Consider the following 25,252-nt stretch of genomic DNA (forward strand, 5'->3'; position numbering starts at 1 on the left):
GAGGAAGGGGAGGAAACAAGGAGAGAAGACACAAAGAGCAGAGTTGAGGGAAGGACAGAAAGAGGGAAGGAGAGGAAAGACGAAGAAGTGACAAGGAGAAGAAACAATAACAGACAAGGAAAGGAGGAGAGGGGAGAAAACAAGGAAAGGTGCAAGGACAAGAGAGGAAACATCAAGCGATGAAAAGGTGAAGTACAGGGAAGCAAGGAGGCAAGGAAACAAATGAAGGGACAAGGAGGGTGGGCAAGGATAGAAGAGGGTAGTGGAGGACACCATGGCTGCGTCTCACTTCGTCTCACATTTTTCATTTCCTCGCTCCTCGGGCTCGGTATCACCGGAAGTTGATTTGTCTGCGCCATCTTGAGTAACGTCCCAGTGGCCTCATTTGTGCCGGAGGATCGAGGAGCGATATCGGAGGAGCGATAATCGAGGAACTACCAGACCATCCTCCGGTGAAATCTTCAGACACTCGCCCCGCCCCCTTGTGTGTACCGCTCACTGATTGGACGATGCAGCGCATGCACTGATCTGGCTGCTGTCAGACGATCAGCTGTGCGGCATCATCACAAACGGACATCGCTTCACGTGACGCTCCGGAGGAAACGACGTCCCATTGCTCTTCAAACTCATTTCCCTGCTTCTCGTGGTTTCCTTGCGTCTCTCCTTGCTTCCCTGGAGGGAGGGACTAGTCGCAGAGAAACGACGCAAGTGAGGGACGCAAGGAATCCATTTAACCGAAGTGAGATGCAGCCAAACACAGGAGAGGGGAGAAAACAAGAAGAAATGACAAGGAGAGGAAGCAAGGAGAGCAGACAAGAGTTCAGGGAAGGAAATAAAAAGAGGAGACAAGGAGAGGAGACAGAGCGTGTAAAAACAAGGAGAGGTCATGAGGAAGGTAGAGAAAACAAAGTAGAGAGGAAATGAAGAGAGGAAAAGTAACAGATTGGACAGGAGATACAACAGAAAGACGACACCGTTTAATTATGTTTTTTTTTATTACATCCTCCTCTTCCTCTTTCCATCAATTCAACCCGACCTGAACATCTAAAGGTCAACAGAACTATTTAACATGTTTACAAAGAATGAAGTCCACTTTGTTGTCCAGCAGCCAAACAGATACACTTTGGCTGACATTAAATAACACTTTAAATAATCACAGAAGTACACAACGGAAAATACGTACAGCAACAATCTGGAATTAAAACATCCTAATAAAATCTATAACTAAAATCAACAGCAGAGGTTTCCAGGACTTGGGAGTCATATATTTAGACATTTCTGTATACATGTTTGCACTCTTTGAACATAGAGAACTACGTTAATGAAGGTTATTTAAAGTAATACATTTGAGTTGAATGTAAGTTTAAAGCCGATTAACATTTCTACCTGAGTATCACTCATTAAAGCCTAAACAAATAGTAATACACATATCATTTGGTGTGACAGCAGATAATAACTAATAGTTTTTATACTATTGAAGTGGTTCTTTCCCTAAAATCTGAAATAAAGCTACACCATTTTCCTATAAGTCCCTTTTAGATAAGAAAATACAGCCGGAAATAAACAATGTCTACAAGAAATCTCTTTAAAACATTAATTTAAAAGGCACATTTACAGATGAAATGTGTTTCTATTTAACAGCGGTTTGATTCAGCGGCTCGAGTTACACGATACAAACACTGAAAGAATTTAACTAAAAGAATCAGAAGGTAACTTGATGGTGCAGAGCATTTAGATATAATCCAGATTCTTGACTATAATTTGAGTTCATCTCCGAAATGATTAACGTGTCAGATTTGTTTTTCAAGGAGGCCATTCTTAGGCGGCCATTTCATTAATTCGGTATCGAAAAATCTGATTTAAAAAACTTTAAAGCTCAATAATTAAAAAGTGATTTCCTATGTGTTCCACTTAAACCTGAACGATAGTGCACCCAGCCACAAAATAGTATGGCTCCTAAAATAGTTGTTTTTATGCTTACCGTACAAATGAAAGTGTGTTAACAGGCGTTGTAGTTTTAGTAGCTTTGTGCTAAGCTAACGGGCTGTGGCTCCAAATGAAACTGATAAATGTAATTTATATTTTACAACCAACATTATAAGATTTAACTAACTGCTAAAAAGTAAAATTACACAAAATGTCACTTGAATTTCAAAAACAGGCTGTTTTTTTCAGGGTGGGCTGTGATTGGCTGCAGCACAACATGAAATGCAAATGAGTGATTGCTGACACTTTGTCTCAGAATCTGAAATGCGTTTCTGTAGTCTGAGGTCAGAGGAGAGGCAGCTGGTGTGTGAGAGAGATTTGGAAAAATACACCGTCAGCATTTGGGCTTAAAAACAAAAAGATGTGTTCTTGTTGTTGTTGTTGTTTCAGCGACAGCAGCATCCAAATAACACTGAAGGCACGGCTTGTCATAGAGTTGGCTTGATGCTCTGCTGGAGCTGGTTTCATGTGTGTGTCGACAAAGGGAGGAGGATGGAGGTAATACTACAAGTTTAAAGTCCAGAGTTTCTCGGAGTGCATCTGAAGAGTCCGTGCACAGTGTGGGTGTTTTTAAACTATTCAGATTCTCCCCCGGTGGGGTTTTGGTGTGAATTCAAAGCAGCACGACGGAGGAAAAGACGTATGAAAACACACAGTGACGCAGAAACCGAGGTCCTCAGATTGTGTCCTTAAATTCCCAGAAGTCCTTGTGCTTTTCTTTTAAAGAGTTCACTCACTGAAGCCGAAGTTGGCGCCGGGGCTCTCTGTGTTCGGGGAGGAGGGGCCGGCGCTGGAAACAGCACTGGAGGGGATACTGCCATCTTTACAACACAGAAAGCACATCATTCAGTCACTTATCTTTGTCGTCTAAAGCACTGACTGTAAAGCAGGTACAGATCGCACAAACTGCTCTGGTCCCGACCTGAAAACAGAAACATATTTTCCAATGAATCGGCCATTAAAAAGGTAAAAAGTTCAATTTTAAAGTAATTACAAAATCTTGCTTGTTTTTTGCCGCTCGATCGGACAGATGAAGACACCTGGAAAATGTTACAAAAAACAAATGAATACAAAAAAAACAAAAACAGTGTTTGATCACTGCCTCGTCAAAATGATAAACGTGTCAGATGTATGTTTTTTGTATGTCAGGCAATTATAAGGCTGCCATTTTGGGAAAATAACCCCTAAACAACTTAAAAGCTCAATAATTGAAATGTTATTTCCCATTTGTTTGATTCAAACCAAAACTTTTTTTTAACTCTTAAAAGGTAGGGTAGGTAAGAATGGAGAAACCAGCTCGAGTGCGCTAGAATCTGAAAGTACGCAGCCGAAAACAATCTGCCCCTTCCTTCAGACTTCCTCACAGAGCCCCTCCTCCAACACACACGAACGCGCACATGACCAATGAGGGCACGAGATAAGTTAGTGCACAGATGGAAGGCTGACAGGCAGGTAGGCCATCCAGTTACTTTAGCCGGCTCAGATGATTGGTCGTGCTTTTTACAGCGCCACGGCTTCCAAGGATGACTTTTTATTATGTATTTATTGTCAAAGCATTTAATGTATTCATTGCTATCGGGATGTTAAGAGCATTCCATGGAATATAACAAAGTGTTTCTGAAGTGAATGACCTACCCCACCTTTAATATTCATTTAAACACCGTGGTTGTTTTTGCGCTGTTGGATCAGACAAAACAAGCTAGATGAAGACATCTGGTAACATGTATTCTAATAAAATGTAATACTAATGAAACGATAACAGTGCGCAATCACTGATAAGCCTAATCGTACTTTGTATTCAATATCTAAATCATTGTTTTTCCGATTTATCTTGTTGAAAATGAGCATCAGTTAGCATCAGTTAGCTTCTCTGATGGTGGTATTTGTCTCTCTTCTTGTCCTCACTCCACTCAGAGGGTCTGGGTGTGTTTCTTCTCGAGTGTGCGTCATGTGGACGGACAGGAAGTGAACAAAGACGGGAGGAGAGATTAAGAACAAAAACAGAAAAGCACCAACGTCACCCCTTCGCTGCTTCATCTTTGTTGCCATGGAGAACTTCATGCAGACAGTCCTTTTTGAGTTTCATAAATAAGGACACAACTTTACTTTTTACAATACAAAGTGTTTATTAAAAGGTACCTTTGGATGTTACCAGCCAGTACAACCAGTGTTCTTCCAAATAATGTTAACATGTAGTATTTTACAACAAATCCCTCTCTCTGATTTGTTCGCCTATTTAAAGACCTATTTTCTTTCTCCTTATTGTAATTGATCCACTGTAGCAGCTGTTTTTCTGTTCCATAATGTATGTATGGACTGAAAAAGTGAATTTAAAATACAATTGACAAAACCCCATAACACTGTGTACAGTATATATCCAAATACTTCCAACAGCCACTACAGTATTTAACTTTCATTGAAGCAACAGTGAGATGTGGCTCGTATGTTTCCTAACGCTCAGAGGAGATGAAGGTGGCTCTACGTGTTGCATAATGCCATTAAAAGATGAAGCACTCACGCCACAGCGGCTGGCTCGGCGGGCGCAGAGACGTCTCCGAGCCGGAGGAGGAGAGCGCCGGCTGAGGGCTGTAGAGAGACGTCTGGCTCTGAGAGTCAAACAGGCAGGAGAGCGCTGAGACGAGAAGGAAACATTAAGGTCAGTTTGGAAATGTCTGCTGAAGATTCATTTTATTTAACAGAACCACAGCGTTATAACGTATTCTGAGTTGTGCACATTGGCTGAACTCCAGATAGAAACAAGGTTTGCAAACAGACAGCCGAGTTTAGTGGACAGATATTAATTACAGAGGGTTATTTAAACTCAAATAGTCATTATATTTAATAATGTGTGAACAATGCTTTCCAATCACGGACTCGAACATAAGAGCCAACGAAACGTATAATGCTGTTTATCAACCTGTTCTGTGTTTTGGGTATTTTACCTTGGGTCTGGCTTTATTTTGTATTATGAGTGCCGAACTATTCACAGATGTACCCTTTTGTTTTTAAACTAAATAAAGTAAATGGTTATTTTGTGTTTTTTTGTAATTATTGAGTGTTCTTGCATTTTAATGTGTGTTTTTTTATGCCTCGGGACTGTGGGAAACAGTATGTCGATCTTTCTGTGTGTACAAACATATTTTGAGATTGACAATAAAGTCGACTTTGACATCAGTGTTTCTTTGAAGCAGTTTGGCGGATACAAGAAGAGCCTGAGAGCTAACCGCTACTATTGCTCAGGTTATTTCTTTGTTAAGATCCTTACATCCTTTATTTATGTATGTTAATGTTTGTGGTAACAATGACCAATATCTATTATATAATATCTACATGTATATTTTCTATTTTATTTCATTTCTATTCCTTGTTTATTTGTAGTTTAGTTTAGTTTTAGTTTTGTTTTATTGTAAAATGCCTTGTCTTTTATGCTGCTGCAACAAAAACAATTTCCCAAATTGGGATCAATAAAGCACCATCTTATCTTATCTTACCTTATCTTATCTTACCTTACCTTATCTTAAAGGTGGGGTAGGTAAGTTTCAGAAACCGGCTCGAGATACACTTTTTGTTATATTCCATGGAATGCTCTTAACATCCCGATAGCAATGAATATCTGAAGTGCTTTGACAAAAAATCCATTAAAAAATGTCATCTGTAGAAGCCGTAATACTGTAAAAAGTACAACCAATCCAATTGGACGGCCTACCTGCCTGTCAGCCTTCCATCGGGGCACACACTTATCTCGTGCCCTCACTGGTCATGTGCGCGTTCGTGTGTTGGAGGAGGGGCTCTGTGAGGAAGTGGCAGATTTTCTCCGGTTGTGTATTTTCAAATTCAAGCGATCTCGAGCCGGTTTCTCAAACTTACCTACCCCACCTTTAAGTGTATGGTAAAATGTGACTTCAAACCGGATAAAAAGGTGAACCTATGAGAGCTACAACACTGAAGCATGTGCAAAGGGAATTCGACCCCATTGACAAGCAACTAGATCTAAAACACACCTTTACCTATAATTCATTTGGAGTTTTCTGGATTTGAAAATAGCTTGATGACCATTTACATGCACTAAAACCTATTGAACACTCTGCAGGAAAACACCCTCAATAGGGTCTCTTTAAGTATTGTGATTGTGCGGGCCTACCTCTCATGGTCTTGGCGTGCGCCTCGCTGCTGCTCGCACACACCGTGTTGAGGAACTCGTCGACCTGCTTCAGAGAGAGCGAGTTGTGCAGCGTCTCCAGAGGATAGATGGAGGGCACCATGGAGCAGCCTTCAAACCCTGCAGCAGACACACAAACACAGCTGGTGGAAACACGGCTCCACCACAGAGGGGGGGGGGGGGGGGGGGGCACTACAGCTCTCTGTGCATGCTGTCTGCTGATTCTCTCAATGCCAAACAGTGACAAGCAGGTCCCACAATTAGGCAGCCATTTTGAATTGTTAACCAGCCACACAGACCTTTTTAAAATGCTACTGTAAGATCTGACATGAGTGCATCCTACGAGCACTGCTACAGTTACCGACTGCTGCAATGCATTCAAATTACAACCAGGATTAATGTAATGAAACATGGATCCACTATGCATGGAGTTATTTCCTATATTGATTAGTTTTATGTAATTAAGAAAAGCAGGATAATTTGGGAAAATTCCACTTATAAGAGGATGTGGATAAATTCACTGTCATACACACGAAATAATATAAATGTACCTAAAAAAAAAACGCAGAAAGAACGAGTTAAATAGATTATACTAGATTATTTTTTATTATGTTTAATTGTTGTTATTTTTTTGTACTTTGTAACTTTTATTTTCAAAAAGTGCTACTGTATGTATAATAATATATATTCTTTTAATGTTAGTAGATAGATTTAATCAAAAATATTTTTCCTCATTTAATTTTTTTTCTTTATTAATAGTTTAAAAGTGAATTGATCACAACCCTTGAATCTTAACATGTATTTAAAACAATCCTTTGGTGCATATTTTGGTGTTCATATTTTGTGTGTTTGCAATTCATGTTTACACATTTATTTGTATACTTCCCATCTTTCATTCTCCTTTGTAGCTTTTATGTCAATTATTTTGGTTCTAAATGTCTTTGGTGCCTGGAAGAAGTCTGTATGGGTATATTAAGATTGAATATTTTCTCTTCATAAAATCACAACAGAAATGTGTGTGTGCTGAGAAAACACTACTTTCAAAACACAAACACAACGATGCCACACAACACACAACACACCTTTACAGCAAACAGTCCGGAGTCATTCAGTGCAGCCCGACAAAACACTCCACGATGAAGCGACACACAATAAAGAGGAATGGATGGAGGTTGAAGCAGCGCATCCATATCAGCAGAGAGCATGCTGGGAGGCCTTGCATTTCTCCACCACTCACGTGATATGAATGCACATTTTACCAGAGCTAGTCCCCAAAAACCACTTGTCTTAATATAAACGACACAAGCGGAACAAACTGCGGTCGGCATTTAACGGACGGGAACCATTCAGGGCCTTGAAGAGCGAAGATGTCGGCCATTTTCACATCAAAGTTTCACTCAATTTACTTAAAGTTTCTTATGGGAATAATTAAATACACTACATGACAAGAAATGGACATCGGGGGCATTTTAAATCCTTTGAGTGTTATTAAAATCCTATCATGGTCGCTACACGATATTTCTTCATAGCCCTTGGGCCAATCCATCTATCCATCCATCCATCCATCCATCCATCCATCTATCTATTCCTCCATCCATCTATCTATCCACCTATCCATCCATCCATCTATCCATCCATCCACCTATCCATCCATCCATTCATCCATCTATCTATTCCTCCATCCATCTATCCACCTATCCATCCATCCATCCACCTATCCATCCATCTATTCATCCATCCATCTATTCTTCCATCCATCCATCCATCTATCTATCCACCTATCCATCCATCCATCCATCCACCTATGCATCCATCCATCTATCTATCCATCCATCTATTCTTCCATCCATCCATCCATCTATCCACCTATCTATCCACCTATCCATCCATCCATCCACCTATCCATCCATCCATCTATCTATCCATCCATCTATTCTTCCATCCATCCATCTATCTATCCACCTATCCATCCATCTATCCATCTCTCCATCCATCCATCCATCTCTCCATCTATCCATCTTTAGTGGCTCAAGATGTGTTTAGTGTACGTAAGATCTTGGTCTTTAGGTCCAATACGTGACATTAATCCTTTCCTTCAACTGCTTGTTCTGTCTTTTGTCGAACACAGCTGGTGGATTGCATACAAATGGCATTTATCCGTCTCTTCCTGTTCCCTTTTTTTGCTGCAGCTTCTCAATCTGGATATCAGATTCAGCTCACATGGCAGATGCAGTGGGAGAGAAACACTGCAGCATATAGACAACTGTTAAACACAGGTGAACACAAAGAGACAGGAAAGAGGATCTTAAAGACAAAGAAATATCAATTCAGCAAACAAAAACATCTGATACGCATTACAGAAAGCCCTCTCTGCTTACGGCAAGAGAATAATACAGGAGCTCCATCAAAGAGACACCAACGTGCTCCAGACACACTTGACAGAATCAGCAGTTTGTGAAAAGGCTTCAACTTAATTAGACAAGTCCCAAATCTTTCAACAGACGCTCAGATATCTGCCACATGGCCGGGAAACCTAATTTGGGCGTGCTCGGGTCGTGACCTCCCATCGAGACGGCCAAACTGAAGCCACCAGCGTCTGACTCTACCAAGAGAGCTCATTATGAAACCGATGCGATCACACGATGCAGTTAGATGAGCAGAACATCTGTTTCTCATTTCGACAGCTAATCAAGCTTCCACCCAGCATGCAGAGCAATCAGTTCTTCTTGAGCAGATTCATTCAATATTAAGTTAAAGGAAATTATGGAGTATTTATTGTAGTAGACTGTAGCTTTTTCTAGTTGCAGAAATAAACACAATACATGTCACATAATGGACATTTCATCAAAGTCTTAATTTGATCTTGGAGTAAAACTGAGTCATATTTTTGATGACTCATCCATAACTATCATTTTATATTGATGTATCTAATCACATGTGATTTTGGGATGGATTATTTTATAAAACTAGTAAAACTGCACTTGGCCAATAGAATAAGATCATTAAAGGGGCCCTATGATGCTAATGTTTAGTTTCACCCTCTGTCTGAAACCAGAGCCTGCAGTCTGCTCTGATTGGTTAGCTGGCCGGCTCTGTTGTGATTGGTCAACCACTTGGAGATGTCCAGCTTCTCAGCCTATGACATGTGTTGGAGCGCTAGCCAATAGGAGCGTGAGAGTTACATAGTGATGTCACAGAAGTAAACAAGTCACAGTCAAATTTCAATAAGCCAATAAAATCCTTCTAGAAGGTAAAGCCCACCCCACATATCCCACATATTCTCTTTTTGATTATAATACTGATGAACGTTCAAAACAAAGCACTTTGGCAACTTACCACATACGTTTTAAAATGCTTAATAAGCACCGTAACTTTCATGATATCATTTCCCGGTTGTTTCCGTGAACTGCAAATGCTGCGGCTGCAATGCATTGTGGGGCAGCATTTTCTCCTCTCCTTTCGTAAAGGGAGGTCCAGTGGTTCCTAAGCTAAAGGAGGTTATAAAGGAAGTTTGAAACCTCCTTTCCTTTCATTTAGAGAATTGGAACGGCACTTATCATGGCTGCCACTGAGGGGCTTCCGGGTCATTTCACTCCGTCAGGAAGGTTCCTAAGCTAAATGGACTGTTGGAACGCAACCTTAGTCCTGTGTCAAATGTCCTTGTTACTTTTAGTCATATTTAGTCACCTTCATCCTGTTTTTATTTAGTCAACTAAAAGTCAAAGAAAACTAACTATTTTAGTCTACTTTTTGTCAACGAAAACTTTTGAGTCTTTTTTAGTCATCCGATTATATTGAACATTTCAGTCAAACTAGTCTAGCCAAAACCAATCATTTGTCTTTGTAGTGAAACTTACTTCACAATAAGATGAAGACGAGTGATGGAGCCAAAAGAGCAGTGTGGCTTCAGGACAAGAAATTCATTATAGAAAGTTCATTCACTTTCAGTCTGTGGCTCGATCGATCGAGGTATTGATCTTTCCTTTCATTTCAGTTCGCTGATGCTTTCATCTAAAGCAACTTTAAATAATTGTAATAAGCCATTGTACATTATGAAGTAGACCAACTGTGACTAAGCACAATGGTATGACAGGGTATGTGCAGGAATCCTGAAGTCAAAGTTAAAACCTTTTAAGACCTTTTTTAAGACCCTTCCCATACATTTTAAGACCTCATCTCCACTTGGAGTTTTAACCGGTTACCTTGGCGACACACTTTACCTCACATTGACTATACACAGTATTGATTGTGCTTCCTCCTTATCTTCCAACCATTTGGACGCAGACTTGCATTTCCCCATAACGATGTTGCTTAGCAACCGGCGTAAACGGGCCTTCGCGCGCTATCAAGCAGTGAGCGTGCGATGTCCTGTTCAGATGACGTCAAACCCAACGGGATGCCATCAGTAAACTACACAGAATCACACGACACACCTACGCCATGACTACATTCAGGCAGACTGTAGAACACAACCTCTTTGGACCATTTAGATACTTATTGGAAACAAGCTACAAAATGTAATACCTTGGAAAATGCCGTTTGATACTTTTTAATAGCATTAATTTTCGCTAAATGTATCAACTTTTAATACTTTTTAAGACCCCGCGGACCCCCTGATGACTCATCCACAAACAAGCTACCGACATGAATCCAACAATTTATATTTCTAAACACACGTAGTTCAAACTAAAGCTCGCTGCGGTCAATAAAAAACAGCAGCACTTAGAGGTCAATAATCTATTCATGATCACTCACTCCTAGTTTCAGAAAATAGTCAAAGACATAAAGGCCACAGATCTACTTCAGAAAACATGTGAACCAGAGGGTCCTCGAGTCATCAATAACACAGTTCAAACAGAAAATTCAAAACAAGTATTGCATAGAAAAAACTATGACCTTGCAGGGCTGAGTATAAAGTTGAACAGATGACTGCTCTGTTAAATAAAAATGTGCATCTGAGATTAAGATCTTCTTTTGTATTTACTTGCACTATTTTTGCTGTTTTTCTGTGTTATTGTGTTGCCCTGTTGGAGGAGCCTGTGACCTAAGATGTTCATCGTCATAACTACGCTGTACGTATGACTAATACAAGCCTTGAACCTTGAAGATCCATGGCATCAAACCATGCCTTTTTGACAAAGCTTGACTACGACAGTGAGAATTGGGCGACTTCCCTGAAGACCCGATCTCTCTCAGGAAGCTCGATGTTTCTCATGTCGTCAACATCATATCAGATTTCTGAACCACTGCAACTCTGCTCGACATGATCCCGATGCTCCGAGTGCTTTCTTTCAGCACCAATCAGGCTGCACACACATGCTGGGATATCTCTGAGCCAGGGACTTAAATCATTAATAGCATTCAGTCGTATGAAAACATCCTAATGGGACGAGCTTCTTTGTCCCTTCTCGATCTATAAAAGACGGCGGGACGAGCTTCTGATTCAGTGGTGGCACGAAACGGCCCAGAACTCATCTCACAAAAGTAATAAGAGAATTTCATCATGCTGCAGCTTTTGGCAAATCAAAGGAGTAACTCGTTAAATCCCAACACCTGCTGTTACCAGAGGAAGACTTTGGGTCAAGCTACGTCGCTATTCTCCAGGGACAGAAACATGAAACTTAATCAGAGACACTGAAGACAGAACAACTTGTTACTAATTCGACAGTGTAACGGCCCGTCCACACAGCGGCGTGCGTGCCTGAAACTCGACCAACAACCAATCACATGAATCTCCCGCCCCTGACACACAAGCAGCGGTTTGATTGGCTAGAGCTTGTACTGGCATATGATTCGATTGGCTGACGCTTCTGCCGAGGCTTCAAAAGTTGAACATTGCTCTACTTTTGCGGCGAGCTCCGCTTCTCTTCCAACAATGCAGTTCGGCGAAAAAGTGACATCACCCCATTCAAAGTGAATGGTGAAGCTTTCAACGCACGCCGCTGTGTGGACGGGCCGTTAGAGATTAAGTGTGGAGCCCTCAAATGAAGCTGTCAATAATGCTGGCCCTTTCTACCTTACACAACATCAACTATCACATCAAACAACAGGGGGAAATAAACATGACATTAAGATGGATCTGACCAAGAGTGGTTTTCATTTGAGTTTTGACATTAAACCCAATTCTGTCTTTTTCTGAAAATCAGCTTTTGGGTCATTCCAGAATTGGAGGACAATTTAGACACCAACATTTATGAAAAATGAACCTTTTATTTTTTTTTATGTATTTAGAAAAAACAGATAATAAACCATCAAAACAAGTGATTTGCCCAGCTAGGCATCAAATGTATATTTTCCAATGAAGAATTACCCCTGTTACTCTAATTATAGTAACAGGGTTGAAAGTAACAGTGTTGAAAATCAATGCTAATTTGAGCTTTAACCTCAGGAATTATTGCTAGATGTAGCATGGAATGCTACTTTCAAGGCAAGGACAAACTTGCATATCTAATGCAAGAAAGATCATTTTGAATTTAATATGCTTTATTCTGATTATATCAGTAACAGGGTTGAGTGGGTCAGAGTGCCACACTCTTTTAAGACTGAAAAGATTACTGTTATTTAAAATATGTTTATGAGTTAACAAATAGATTTTACCATTACAAGAGACATATATCAATAGAATAATACCAAAAAAAGTAAATAAAATCCCTATTTTAAATGTTATATTTGACATGCAAGTTGGTCACCAAGGAGCGGGGACTAGAGAAAAATGCCATTTTAGGGGATGTTCGAGAGCTATTTGATCATTTAAATAATATTTTGAAACCACTTTTTCTACAACTTTATATACATTTTGTATCAAGACAAGTATGTTTAACACAACAAGTGCATGTTTTAGCATTTTGGGCATGGATTATTAGATTTTTATATGGGGGACATGAAATGTCCTCCATATAAAATGTCCTCCATGTGATCTGGTCAGATCTAAATTAAAAAAGAAGAAATCACATGTGGCCCAATCCTTTTCTGTATATTATAATGCTGCAGCTAATGAGTATTTTATATAAGTTAATTGTTTTAATGACCTATGCAGTGGCGACTGGTCATTAGGGGGCAGGCACAGCCCCACCTAGTGTCAGCAGAAACTATTAAAAATAATGATTACAAAAAAATAAATAAAAATAAATATAAAATATATTTTAAGATTATGTTTAATCATCTGATTCGTCTGTACATTGCTGTTTTAGTCTGTGTTCTTCTAATTAGTGTCTACAGTGTGTGCCTATTGAGCTGTTTAGAGCCATGTGGGACAAAACCCGATCATGCCCCTCCTTCTCAAAATGGGATCTTACTAAGAGAGAACAATTCAATATTTAAATGATAAAATTACATTTTGTAGGTATCCTTTTGTTGAACTGTCTGTTTAAAATTAAACGAAGCATCAGACAAAAAAGCTGTTGAAAATAATATTATATTTTGATTTAGGTGAAAATATAATATTTGTAGAAGAGTCAGTGCCAGCCGTGAACCTCACTGCACGTCACGGCAGAAGCTTATATATAGACATCTAAGTTGTTTGTGCCCCACCACTTCTGTACATATAAATATATATATATAAAAACGCCACTGGACCTCTGGCATACCTGAAAACACCCCATTTCAAAGATGATGACTTTAGGTCTCATCGTTGCTTGTAAAGTAGCACCTAATGAATACAATAGATAAAAGTGTAAAGCATACAAAATGTGTCCGATACAAAGTGACGACTGAATGCAGTAAAACACCTCATCTCTTATTGACTCCTTTCGTGGGGTGTGGAAACAAAGACTACAACAAAAGAATGAAGAAACAAAATCAAACACGCTTTTCTTTCTGATTTTGTGAGAATCTCCGCATTCATGCCGTTGGAAAGTGACCTTGCTGCAGGGTGCGTCAGTGCATCGTGACTTCACTGCTGAGTCTGTTTGACCACATCAATCAGTGATGCTGTCAAAGAAAAATCTGTATCTTTCATTGCCCAAACTAAGAAATTAAAAGAATGAATGATTTCAAATTGGAGATGAGGATATATTTAAGATGCGTGCACAGATTCTCTGCACGTGGAAACGTATCAGAGGCAGGAGATACATTCACCCTGTGGAGAAACAGCAGGATCACAGAGGCGATTTGAACAAGAGCAGGCAGAGCAGGTGGTGTTAGAGGTGAGGGCCGAAACACAACACAAGGTACAAGAAACACCGAGGGCGTGTGGTGAAACAGAAACTCTTCCAAATTTCATTTCTGAGACGTTTAATGTAATTAACGCAGCCAAACGTCTAACCCCCAAAAAATAGAAAACACAGACAATGTTTTCCCACAAAAAAAAGGGTCATGCAAGATAACAGGAAAAACTGGAGGAGTGTCGAAAAAAAACTTGAATAAAAAGCAGACATACCATTAGTCGGATGCCTGGCAAACGACACAGAAAATCTCTTTACTGGCAGCATAGAGAACAGCTCTGAGGAGATAAGAAAGGTAACTGGGGTTACTGGGACTGCTGGTACCTGCCTGTTGTGCCAGTGTTTTTAACATGGGAGGAAAAAAGAGGAGAAACAGAATGAGAGATTTGGCCCGTCGATCCATCAGTCTGCCAACCAACATGCGGGAAAGTGAGGGTCGTCTCTGAATGAACAAAGAACAGATAGGCCACCAGAGAGAGGGGGAGGAGAGGCTGTGGAGGGGGGGGAGGACTGGTGTTTCGTCTGGATAGTAGACATGCGGGAGGAGTGACGATGGACTTTAATCTAAAGGGCGTCCCCCTGTGACAGGAAACCGTCTGTGAAACACAACCTCCCTATCTTCCCGTCCTAGGCTGCTGACTAGTGCCATATTTTGGGAAATACAACTTTCATGCCGAGAGTTGGACGCGAGGACTTATGCCTGGATGGTTAAGATGAAGCTACAGGCCAGTTGGCTTTGTTCAAACACCCTCACAGTTGTTTAATTTACACCAAACCTGTCGATGTTTCGGCAAATCAAGTCAAAGATTGCCCTTCTTTTAGCACTCGATGAAGAGCAGAACAAACGGAAATTAGTAAGCATTATTAAATTAGTTTTTGATTAGATTCCCGGGAAGGCTTGTGGTTAATCCAAGCCTACTCATATTTTGTTATACAACATAAAATATGTCAGCATGTCCGAAGCTTTTAACCTACAAGGGGCTCATTGAGATTACTGAAAGTTATCACAAGTCTTAAGCACAGCGGTGCGGACTTCATGCGACCGTCATGAAGGTTGTTTATCACGTTGGCTATTTCATTCTGGCATTTAATTTCCAATTCTTTTTAAAATATTTTTTAGGCAACCAGTTCCTTAAATGCAGAGACATAATTTAAACTGGGAAACAGAGGGGGTGACACACGGCAACTGGTCTCTATTTCAGTTTGAACTATTTTTTAAAAGAGGTGTTAGTTTTTTTTAATGGAGATTATGTGGCTGAACCAAACATTTGAAGTTTGTTTGCCAAAGATTTTTCTTCAAAATCCAATGGAAAATTCCCATTGCTTTTAGTAAAGGAGCCTTGCTAACTTCCGGGTCGACCTAGAAAAATATGTTGTTATGTTTCATCAGCGATTATCTGCCTACCTTTTGGTGCAGAGCAGGTTTTTAGCTTCTTTTGCTGAAAACGGCCGCTTGTCACGACCACAAAAGATGCTTTGAGAGAAGTAAGAGTAAACTAAAATGGTAAAACCAATGGCTGATAGACGTTATAATGTTTGTAATCCACGAGACATTGTAAACATGATGAGTGGAGTTGATGAAGGGGCATTTGAACTCTCCAGCAGCAATGCAGGCTGTTTAAAGGTCTGAGTTCAAACCAGAACACTTCCTTTCACATTTCCCGTAAAACGAGTACAATGTTGTTCTGCTCTCGCTTCCCTGAGATGACGTCGGTCTAAACCCTCACCTGCCTCTGTGCTCCTGGCAGTGTGCAGCCTCGCAGTTAGAGTGACACCCGGTGGAGAAACAGATGTATGTGTTTAAAACCCACAGCTGGGGGAAAACACTGCTTGTTTCAGCATCAGAAACATGTATCTGCGGCTGACTGAACCTCAGGATGCTACATTCATTTTGTGAAAGTACTACAACAACTAAAGCAGCTGTGACCATGAGAAAGAGATCCAGTCCATGTGTTCGGCTAATTACAGCTGCTATAAGGACCCCTGGTGGCTGTAAAACATCTTGCTTCCACTCACCATAACCAACATGACACTGAGGGAGAAGGGAGGGAGGGAGAATGCGACTGGGGATTATTTAAAGGTGGATTATTGGGTCGGTTTGAGTTTCCTAAAGTAAGGATTACCTAAAACTGTAATTAATGCCAGACTTCTGGCTTCCAGACACAAAATAGACTTTACGGTGGATTATGAAATCGGATTACCATGGAGGGAATGTGGTAGTACGCACTGCAAAACAACATGCACAGAGAGAAAGAACATTTCCACACAATCAAACCCAAGTGGACGGCGGACGGCGGGGGGGGGGGGGGTCCAATGCTCAGCCGATCACTCTGCTGGCAAGTCAGTGCCCTCATCATGCCACTGGGAAGTCAAATCACTCAAGAAATGTGATGCAACAGATTGAAATTGTCGGGAGCAAAAGAGAGCAAGAAGCTTTAATCAAAAATAAAACAAAGAATTTCTCAAAAGGACTCTTAAATCGTGAGGAGTGAAAGGTAAAAAAAAGAGTTTGGAGAGCTTCTCAAAAGGACAGAGAGCCGCCTGGTGGAGGAGGACGGAGGGGAGAACATACCGAACACGCCGATGGGCAGACTGCCGGGGGAGAGGGGGGGCTTCCTGTGGAGGAGGTGGTGCGTGCGGACGTAGTCCCGCAGGTTGGGGGCGCTGCAGGACACCCCGAGGGTCGAGGCGCTGAAGAGGCCGGAGCAGAGCGAGCCTGTGAGGAGGAGGAGGAGCCGGGGGGGTGCAGGTTAGTTTACATCACACACCATGCCATTATCCAAATCAAATCCAAATGTATTCTAGCCCCAGATCACAACAAGTGCCTCCCAGGGCTGCACAGAGCTAACAAAGACAAACTTAGTGTGTACAGTTCAAACAGGAAGTGCACGAGAGAGCGATACTGTACTTAGTAATGCACTACATGTATGTGAAACGTTGAATGACTTGTTACTCGTAACTTGAATAACATGATTATATGAAATATAAATCGTACTAATCTCAGTAGTACAAACAATATACAATATTTGTTGATTATACTTTTTAAAATGTTATTTAAAAAGTTACTTGAATAACATTTTGAACTCAGGACTTTGACTTGAAATGGAGAACTTTTAAACTACTCCGTTCAAATATGTAAACAAATCAGAGTACTTTTCCTACGACTAGTCCCGTGTTGTTGGTAGCGCTAAGGAACACAGACAGCCGTTCATAATTGTTTCTGACAGCGGCACAAACCAACACAGTGGAAACTCCGGGGGGCAGGAAGTTGCCACTTTAACTCACATTGTTGTGTCGTGAAAAGGTTTATGATCAACTAAAAATATTCATGAACAGTCAGAAACAAAAAGCTGCCGTTTGTTTCTGGAAATGACGACATGGAAACGACAAGGTTTCCACAACAGAGACCAGACTCTGCGTGTTCATGGTCATGGATGAGGGCATATGTGTAAATAAAGGCAAGAGTGAACAAGTCAAAACAGAGCCTGTGTGTTTTGTGTGCAGAACGCGGCGTGACGAACAGGCAGAGTGGAAATGGGATTGTTTCAAACCCTCTGAATCTAAACCGCCAATCCTCATGAACGTATCATTTAACATTTCATATCGAGCTAATAGACCAAGCGGTGGAGGAGATATCATCTTTGGAATTGCAGAAAAAAGACTCGAGTCCCGTTGTTCTATATACAGTACGAAGGTATTTAACGCAGCTCGCTAACAGAGGTCGTCTCTGACACCTGCTGCTGTCAGTGACCTGTGTGTGTGTGTGTGTGTGTGTGTGTGTGTGTGTGTGTGTGTGTGTGTGTGTGTGTGTGTGTGTGTGTGTGTGTGTGTGTGATCACTCAGCAGCCTCACACTCACTACACATTGCACACTGACAGTCTCCTCTCAAGATAAGCTTCAGTCGGAGCTCCTTTGATGTGACGGCTGCGTTCAGACGTGTGATAATTGAGTGACAGGATAAGCAACGTGTCTGCTTGATGTTTGTGATTGAATGTGAGTGCATCAGAGTGCATTTACTTTAGATTGGAAAGCTGGGCTTCCTCTGCCAAATATCCATTACTTTTAATTGAGTGTTTTAGGTCTTAAAGGTGGGGTAGGTAAGTTTCAGAAACCGGCTCGAGATACACTTTTTGTTATATTCCATGGAATGCTCTTAACATCCCGATAGCAATGAATATCTGAAGTGCTTTGACAAAAAATCCATAAAAAAAATTCATCTGTAGAAGCCGTAATACTGTAAAAAGTACAACGGATGGCCTACCTGCCTGTCAGCCTTCCATCGGGGCACAAACTTATCTCGTGCCCTCATTGGTCATGTGCGCGTTCGTGTGTGTACTTAGTATGCGTAGGATGCAGCACTGGTTTTTATTAATGTATAAAGCCATTTTAGGTAATCTCCCACTGTACATATGTGCCAGATTTGCTCCAGTTTGTGTCTCTTACAACCTCAGTTCCAGGTACGCCGTGCGGACTGGGACTGGAAAAAGGAGTCTTTTTTATGATGGTCCTTGGTCTTGGAATGACCTTCAATCACGCCTCAAACTGAGGGCACTTGTCTCAATAGTATGTTTTAGATTGAAGTTGTCTGAAGTCCTTACCACCAGCTGCTCTTGCAGTAATAAGTAGTGCCTTACTTACTGTCCTAATGTGCACAATGTAGTGACTGCTTTTTTGTCTTTTGTTTTCTTAGTTATGTTCTCTGTATTTTATATGTTTGTGTTATGTGTAACGTTGCTGCCTTCTTGGCCAGCTCAGCATTGCAAATGAGATTCTATCTCAATGCTTTTATCTGGTTAAATAAAGGTTAAAAAAATAAAAGTGTGTTGGAGGAGGGGCTCTGTGAGGAAGTGGCAGATTTTCTCCGGCTGTGTATTTTCAAATTCTAGCGATCTCGAGCCGGTTTCTCAAACTTAGCTACCCCACCTTTAATTGCAAAAATAAAAAGAGATAATCTGCACTCGGAACAAAAAGCTATTTGCTGATTGAGAAACACAGCTTTAAAGGTGGGGTCGGTAAGTTTGAGAAACGAGCTTGAGTACGCTAGAATTCGAAAATACACGACCGGAGAAAATCTGCCACTTCCTCACAGAGCCCCTCCTCCAACACACACAAACGCACACATGACCAATGAGGGCACGAGATGAGTTAGTGCCCAGATGGAAGGCTGACAGGCAGGTAGGCCATCCAGTTACTTTAGCCGGGCCGGCTCAGATGATTGGTCGTGCTTTTTACAGCGCCACGGCTTCCACTGATGACATTGTTTTATGGATTTGTTGTCAAAGCACTTCAGATATTCATTGCTATCGGGATGTTAAGAGCATTCCATGGAATACAACAAAAAGTGTATCTCGAGCCGGTTTCTCAAACGTACCTACCCCACCTTTAATTCTCCCCGTCACAGATTTCGCTTCCACAAAGTGACTCCCTGTTCTCACACTTTTCTCCACAGGTCTTGATTTAGATGACGGGCTCTCATGCTTGTGTCAGAGTCACCTACGTGTTGGCAGGCTGTTGAAGGCTTCATGCTCTTGGAAAGTGATCACACAGCAAAACAAGAGTTCTTAACGGGGGTTACATTTGTTAGGAAGTTAAATCAGTTTCAGGGACCAAGAGAGGAGTTTAAGAAGACATCTGATGCAGCCGATTTGGAACATTTGAAAGCATTTTAGCGCCTTTTAAACACTTCTGAATTTAAAGGCTTTATTGCGTATTGAGGAATTAGTCTAAACAACATATTTGGTGCAAAATAGAGCATAGTTTTAAGATAATATGTTTTCTATTTAAGGTTTAAATAGCAATAACCACTTAGACTGCAGGCCAATTCTCTAATATGTTACTTCCTATATAAAGGATTGTGATTTCTAATAATAAACAATGGCAAACATCCGTGAACAGAGTCTTATGATTTGCTCCTAAGAAGTTTTACGATTTACTTGACGAACCTTTAGGAACAGGAGATAGAAACACCTTCAGTATGTTCCCTATGTTGTCACTTAATGTCCTGCCTTGATATCGGTCTTTGAACGCTACGCGACAGCAGAGGCCAGCGGTTGGCTGTGAACGCAGCTCCCTCCGCTGACCTCTCGCCCACATAGTTGGGAGTCTGATCCTGTGTGTCTGCAGCTATGCTAAGCCTGCGGTGAAAGCTATGTGACCGACGAAACAAAAAGAAGTGACAGAGACAGGGAGGGGTGTTAGGGAGGGGAAAGAACAACAGACCGAAAGATAAACAGAAGACTTGGGTGGGAGAAGTGATGACAGCTGGAGATACAATGTGCTGTAAGGTCAGTGTGTCATCACACACACACACACACACACACACACACACACACACACACACACACACACACACACACACACACACACACACACACACACACACACACACACACACACACACACACACACACACACACACACACACACCACACACACACACACACACACACACACACACACACACACACACACACACACACACACACACACACACACACACACACACACACACACACACACACACAGTTTCCCACCTAAGCCACTGGCTGGTTTGATCTCAGGAGACTGGCGCGAGCAGGACGAAGGGAAGAGTCGGTGAGACATGCTGCCTTTCGAGGATTGGCTGGGAGACGTTTCAGAGAGGACCTGAGGGAGAGCAGGGGTTAAAGCTGAGAGGGCAGATACAGTAAATCAGGGACACAAGGCTATTTACTTTAAAACCTGTAACACTTCTTCTGAAGGGCAATGCATTCAGCTCAGAAATAAAATGTAATACCTATTTTTCTGAATGTAAGAGATTGTTATTACAGAAATGTTAGGAAGTTGTCATGGAAAAATATATTTACTTTTAAATCCAAACAGAAGCTCTGATTTTCTTTAGAGCTTGATTTCATGGACGTAGGAACGCACCACCTGTTCAGTTAAGCAAGTTACATTTTTGAAACCTGAGGAGATATTGTTTTAGAGTGAAAGCAGATGGTATTTTATACAGGTATTTCAGGACCCATCCTGAGCTGCTGTGCGCTATGTGTTCCTGCAGGGTTAATTAAACAGAAACAGCAGGCTTGCCTGATTTTAGAAGGTGATCTGATATCAAATCAGGACATTGTGTCCAGTTGCACTCACAAAATCTATAGGTTTATCAGTGCTGGATTAAACCTTCCAAATAATCAAGCTCTTAAAGGTGGGGTAGGTCATTCACTTCAGAAACACTTGTTATATTCCACGGAATGCTCTTAACGTCCCGAAAGCAATAAATACATTAAATGCTTTGACAATAAATACATACAAACATGTCATCTGTGGAAGCCGTAGCGCTGTAAAAAGCACGACCAATCATCTGAGCCGGCCCGGCTAAAGTAACTGAATGGCCTACCTGCCTGTCAGCCTTCCATCTGGGCACAAACTTACCTCGTGCCCTCATTGGTCATGTGCGCGTTCGTGTGTGTTGGAGGAGGGGCTCTGTGAGGAAGTCTGAAGGAAGCAGATTGTTTTCGGCTGCGTACTTTCAAATGCTAGCGCACTCGAGCTGGTTTCTCCATTCTTACCTACCCTACCTTTTAAGTGTTTAAAAGCTTCTCTTAATGTTTCTCTTCATTCTGAGTTAAGAGAGTGCAAATATGTTGTTTCCTAACTGAATGCATTACGATTCAGCACATCGAAGAGCAACAAACTGCTAAATTAACCCCAAACTAGAACTACTAAGTGGGATAATGCAAACGAAGCACCCAGTGTGGTTGCATCATCATCATCATCATCATCATCATCATCATCATCATCATCTGAAACACTTCGCGGTCCGGTACCTCCATGGAGCCTGTCTTGCGGTTGCGGATCATAGGAGACTTTCTCTGGATGTTGATTGGATCAGAGAGAGGAAGGGCCTGGTCCAGCTGATCCTGGGACAGATCCTCCAGACTGCCCTGATTGGGCTTCTTGTCTTGGTTCTATTGATCAAAGAACACGAGAAGGACATGATGTCTAAACACTGTTCTTATCTATTCAATTAAAACACATGCAAATAGCACTTGAGCTGTAGTACATGACAATGTGTCTTCACACAGAGGTCACCGCAGCGTACCGTCCTGCATACCAGCGTGGCAGAACACGATGTGATCGCGCATGACGGATGCATGTTTCGACAAACACAAGTAGGATATATAATCTTTCCCTGCAGACAGATGTGATGTTTTTAGCGTGCAACGTCTTTATATGTGTGGATGTATTTCCAAAAATAAGTTGTATAAAGGTTTGTCATCAATGTGCCGGAAAGAACTCACTTTTGAAAACTAACTTTTTCATTAAAAAGGCATCAAATCTATAAATGGAATAATGAGGCACAACATTTCGTGCACCTGTAAGCAACGAGAAGGAACTCTCCACTGGTGGCAATGTACACGTAACCAGCTTTACATTTTAAACGACCACACATACATCAACTTAAAAGTCGTGCGGTGCTGGAAAGGCGGCCAACTTAAGAGATGAGGTGTTCTGCATCTGCCGATATGAAAAAGTTAGACATGCTGCACTTGTCCAAACACTAGAAAGGATCCTGATATTCCACTACATGTGATTTTCTCTTTTAGGACGTATTTAATGATTTACTTTAGATTGCTAATTAAGGGCCACTGAACATGTGTAACCCTGAAGAAGACAAACACACAGAAACACACACCTCAGAGGAGGCTGGGCGGAAACCGAAGCCAAGAGGAACGTTCTCCTCATCCTCACACCCTTTGACCCCTGGACTGAAGTGAATCTCAACGTGGAAACGCTCCTCGGAGGAAGGGTCCTGCTCACAACACAGACATAAAGACTTGATGACATCGATGCAGAAGTGTCGTGTGAATGCTGAGGGACTTTTTGCCGCAGCTCTCCGCACCTTGTTGTTGTCTTCATACAGCATGATGACGATCTGCGTCATGTAGTTGAGTTCAGTCACGGCACTCAGGTAGTCCATGGCCTGTTTCCACTGCTGGTCCTTCTCATCCTGGCACTCAAACAAAAACACAAAGACAGTAAACACATGACGACATCACAAGAGACATACAGCACAAACAAGACCGTCGACAATATCAAATAAAGTCACGAAACACAACATACATCTGTATTTGTGATTGACAGAAGATATTAAAGATCTAGGATTCATTAAGGCTAGGTCATGTATTCTATCTATTGTACTGTTTTTCATCAATATATTACAGGTCTCAGATATATACAGAGCCTGTCTCTGATTGGCTGAAACACCAAACAGGTCATTGCAGCATTACCCATAATCCCCTCTGTTTCAGCCCTGTTTCCAAAGTGCTGATTCTCTGTCTGTTACTTTAGATGAAAATAAGGAGCCCCTCCCCACGCCCCTCTGAGAGACATTTGGTTACAAAGAACACATTAGGCGCTTTCACACCAAGTACTTTGCCGTACTTAGGGTTAGGGTTAGTTAAATAAATAAAATAAAATGGCGGCTTCACAAAACGTTTTGAGGAGTTTTACGGGGCGTGGTTTGCAATCCGCCCAGCCAATTAGAAATGGGAACCTTTTTCTTCCACGAAAGTCCCTGCTCTCTAGCAGGGACGGAAAAGGGGGTGAAAAGGTTCTCATTAACTAATTTCTAGTTCCGGATGTTTTTGGTGTGAACGCAACTTTTTCGGAACTATATCGGAACTATACTGGGAAAAGTACTCTGAATGGTGCTCTAGGAGGAGATTCAGGTGATAAGGTGGGGGGGGGGGGTTACCTTGGTTGCTGATTGGCTAATGGTTACACAAGACAACACATCGTTATGACATCATAAAGTGGCCAAAATCTGATCAGCTCATTTTCAGTTTTTATAGAAATGGATCAAAAAGAGAGAAAATCTTTGTTCCTGAAACTTTCAGAGTCTCTTTCCACAGAGGGGACACATGTTGATGTAGAAGAGACATGAAGAAGAGGGGACACATGTTGATGTAGAAGAGACGTGAAGAAGAGGGGACACATGTTGATGTAGAAGAGACATGAAGAAGAGGGGACACATGTTGATGTAGAAGAGACATGAAGAAGAGGGGACACATGTTGATGTAGAGGAGACATGGAGAAGAGGGGACACATGTTGATGTAGAAGAGACATGAAGAAGAGGGGACACATATTGATGTAGAGGAGACATGAAGAAGAGGGGACACATGTTGATGTCGAAGAGACATGAAGAAGAGGGGACACATGGTGATGTAGAAGAGACATGAAGAAGAGGGGACACATGTTGATGTAGAAGAGACATGAAGAAGAGGGGACACATGATGATGTAGAAGAGACATGAAGAAGAGGGGACACATGGTGATGTAGAAGAGACATGAAGAAGAGGGGACACATGTTGATGTAGAAGAGACATGAAGAAAAGGGGACACATGTTGATGTAGAAGAGACATGAAGAAGAGGGGACACATGTTGATGTAGAAGAGACATGAAGAAGAGGGGACACATGTTGATGTAGAAGAGACATGAAGAAGAGGGGACACATGTTGATGTAGAAGAGACATGAAGAAGAGGAGACACATGTTGATGTAGAAGAGACAGGAAGAAGAGGGGACACATGTTGATGTAGAAGAGACATGGAGAAGAGGGGACACATGTTGATGTAGAAGAGACGTGAAGAAGAGGGGACACATGTTGATGTAGAAGAGACATGAAGAAGAGGGGACACATGTTGATGTAGAAGAGACGTGAAGAAGAGGGGACACATGTTGATGTAGAGGAGACGTGAAGAAGAGGGGACACATGTTGATGTAGAGGAGACATGAAGAAGAGGGGACACATGTTGATGTAGAAGAGACATGAAGAAGAGGGGACACATGTTGATGTAGAAGAGACATGAAGAAGAGGGGACACATGTTGATGTAGAAGAGACATGAAGAAGAGGGGACACATGTTGATGTAGAGGAGACATGAAGAAGAGGGGACACATGTTGA

The 25,252-nt window shown here is 41.5% G+C and overlaps 1 protein-coding gene across 14 annotated transcripts in view; it reads right to left on the minus strand.

The window, feature by feature from the left end:
* Positions 1-976: 976 nt before the first annotated feature.
* Positions 977-25,252, minus strand: part of ppip5k1b (diphosphoinositol pentakisphosphate kinase 1b) — a 68,134-nt gene continuing 43,858 nt past the window's right edge. For 5 of the 14 annotated variants that reach the window (XM_034084449.2, XM_034084446.2, XM_034084447.2 and 2 more), the window contains 9 exons: positions 23,189-23,302; positions 22,982-23,098; positions 22,113-22,253; positions 20,841-20,952; positions 16,880-17,023; positions 14,523-14,585; positions 6,128-6,265; positions 4,505-4,618; positions 977-2,807 (listed from right to left, as the gene is read on the minus strand). In XM_034084449.2, the coding sequence (XP_033940340.1) occupies positions 2,716-2,807; positions 4,505-4,618; positions 6,128-6,265; positions 14,523-14,585; positions 16,880-17,023; positions 20,841-20,952; positions 22,113-22,253; positions 22,982-23,098; positions 23,189-23,302 (1,035 nt within the window). In that variant the 3' untranslated portion in view covers positions 977-2,715. Of the gene's footprint in view, positions 2,808-4,504; positions 4,619-6,127; positions 6,266-14,522; positions 14,586-16,879; positions 17,024-20,107; positions 20,454-20,840; positions 20,953-22,112; positions 22,254-22,981; positions 23,099-23,188; positions 23,303-25,252 lie in introns of those variants that run through there. The other 9 variants (XM_034084450.2, XM_034084457.2, XM_034084444.2 and 6 more) reach the window with 7 other exon arrangements.

The sequence above is a fragment of the Pseudochaenichthys georgianus genome, chromosome 6 (assembly GCF_902827115.2).
Source record: "Pseudochaenichthys georgianus chromosome 6, fPseGeo1.2, whole genome shotgun sequence".
Taxonomy (NCBI): domain Eukaryota; kingdom Metazoa; phylum Chordata; class Actinopteri; order Perciformes; family Channichthyidae; genus Pseudochaenichthys; species Pseudochaenichthys georgianus.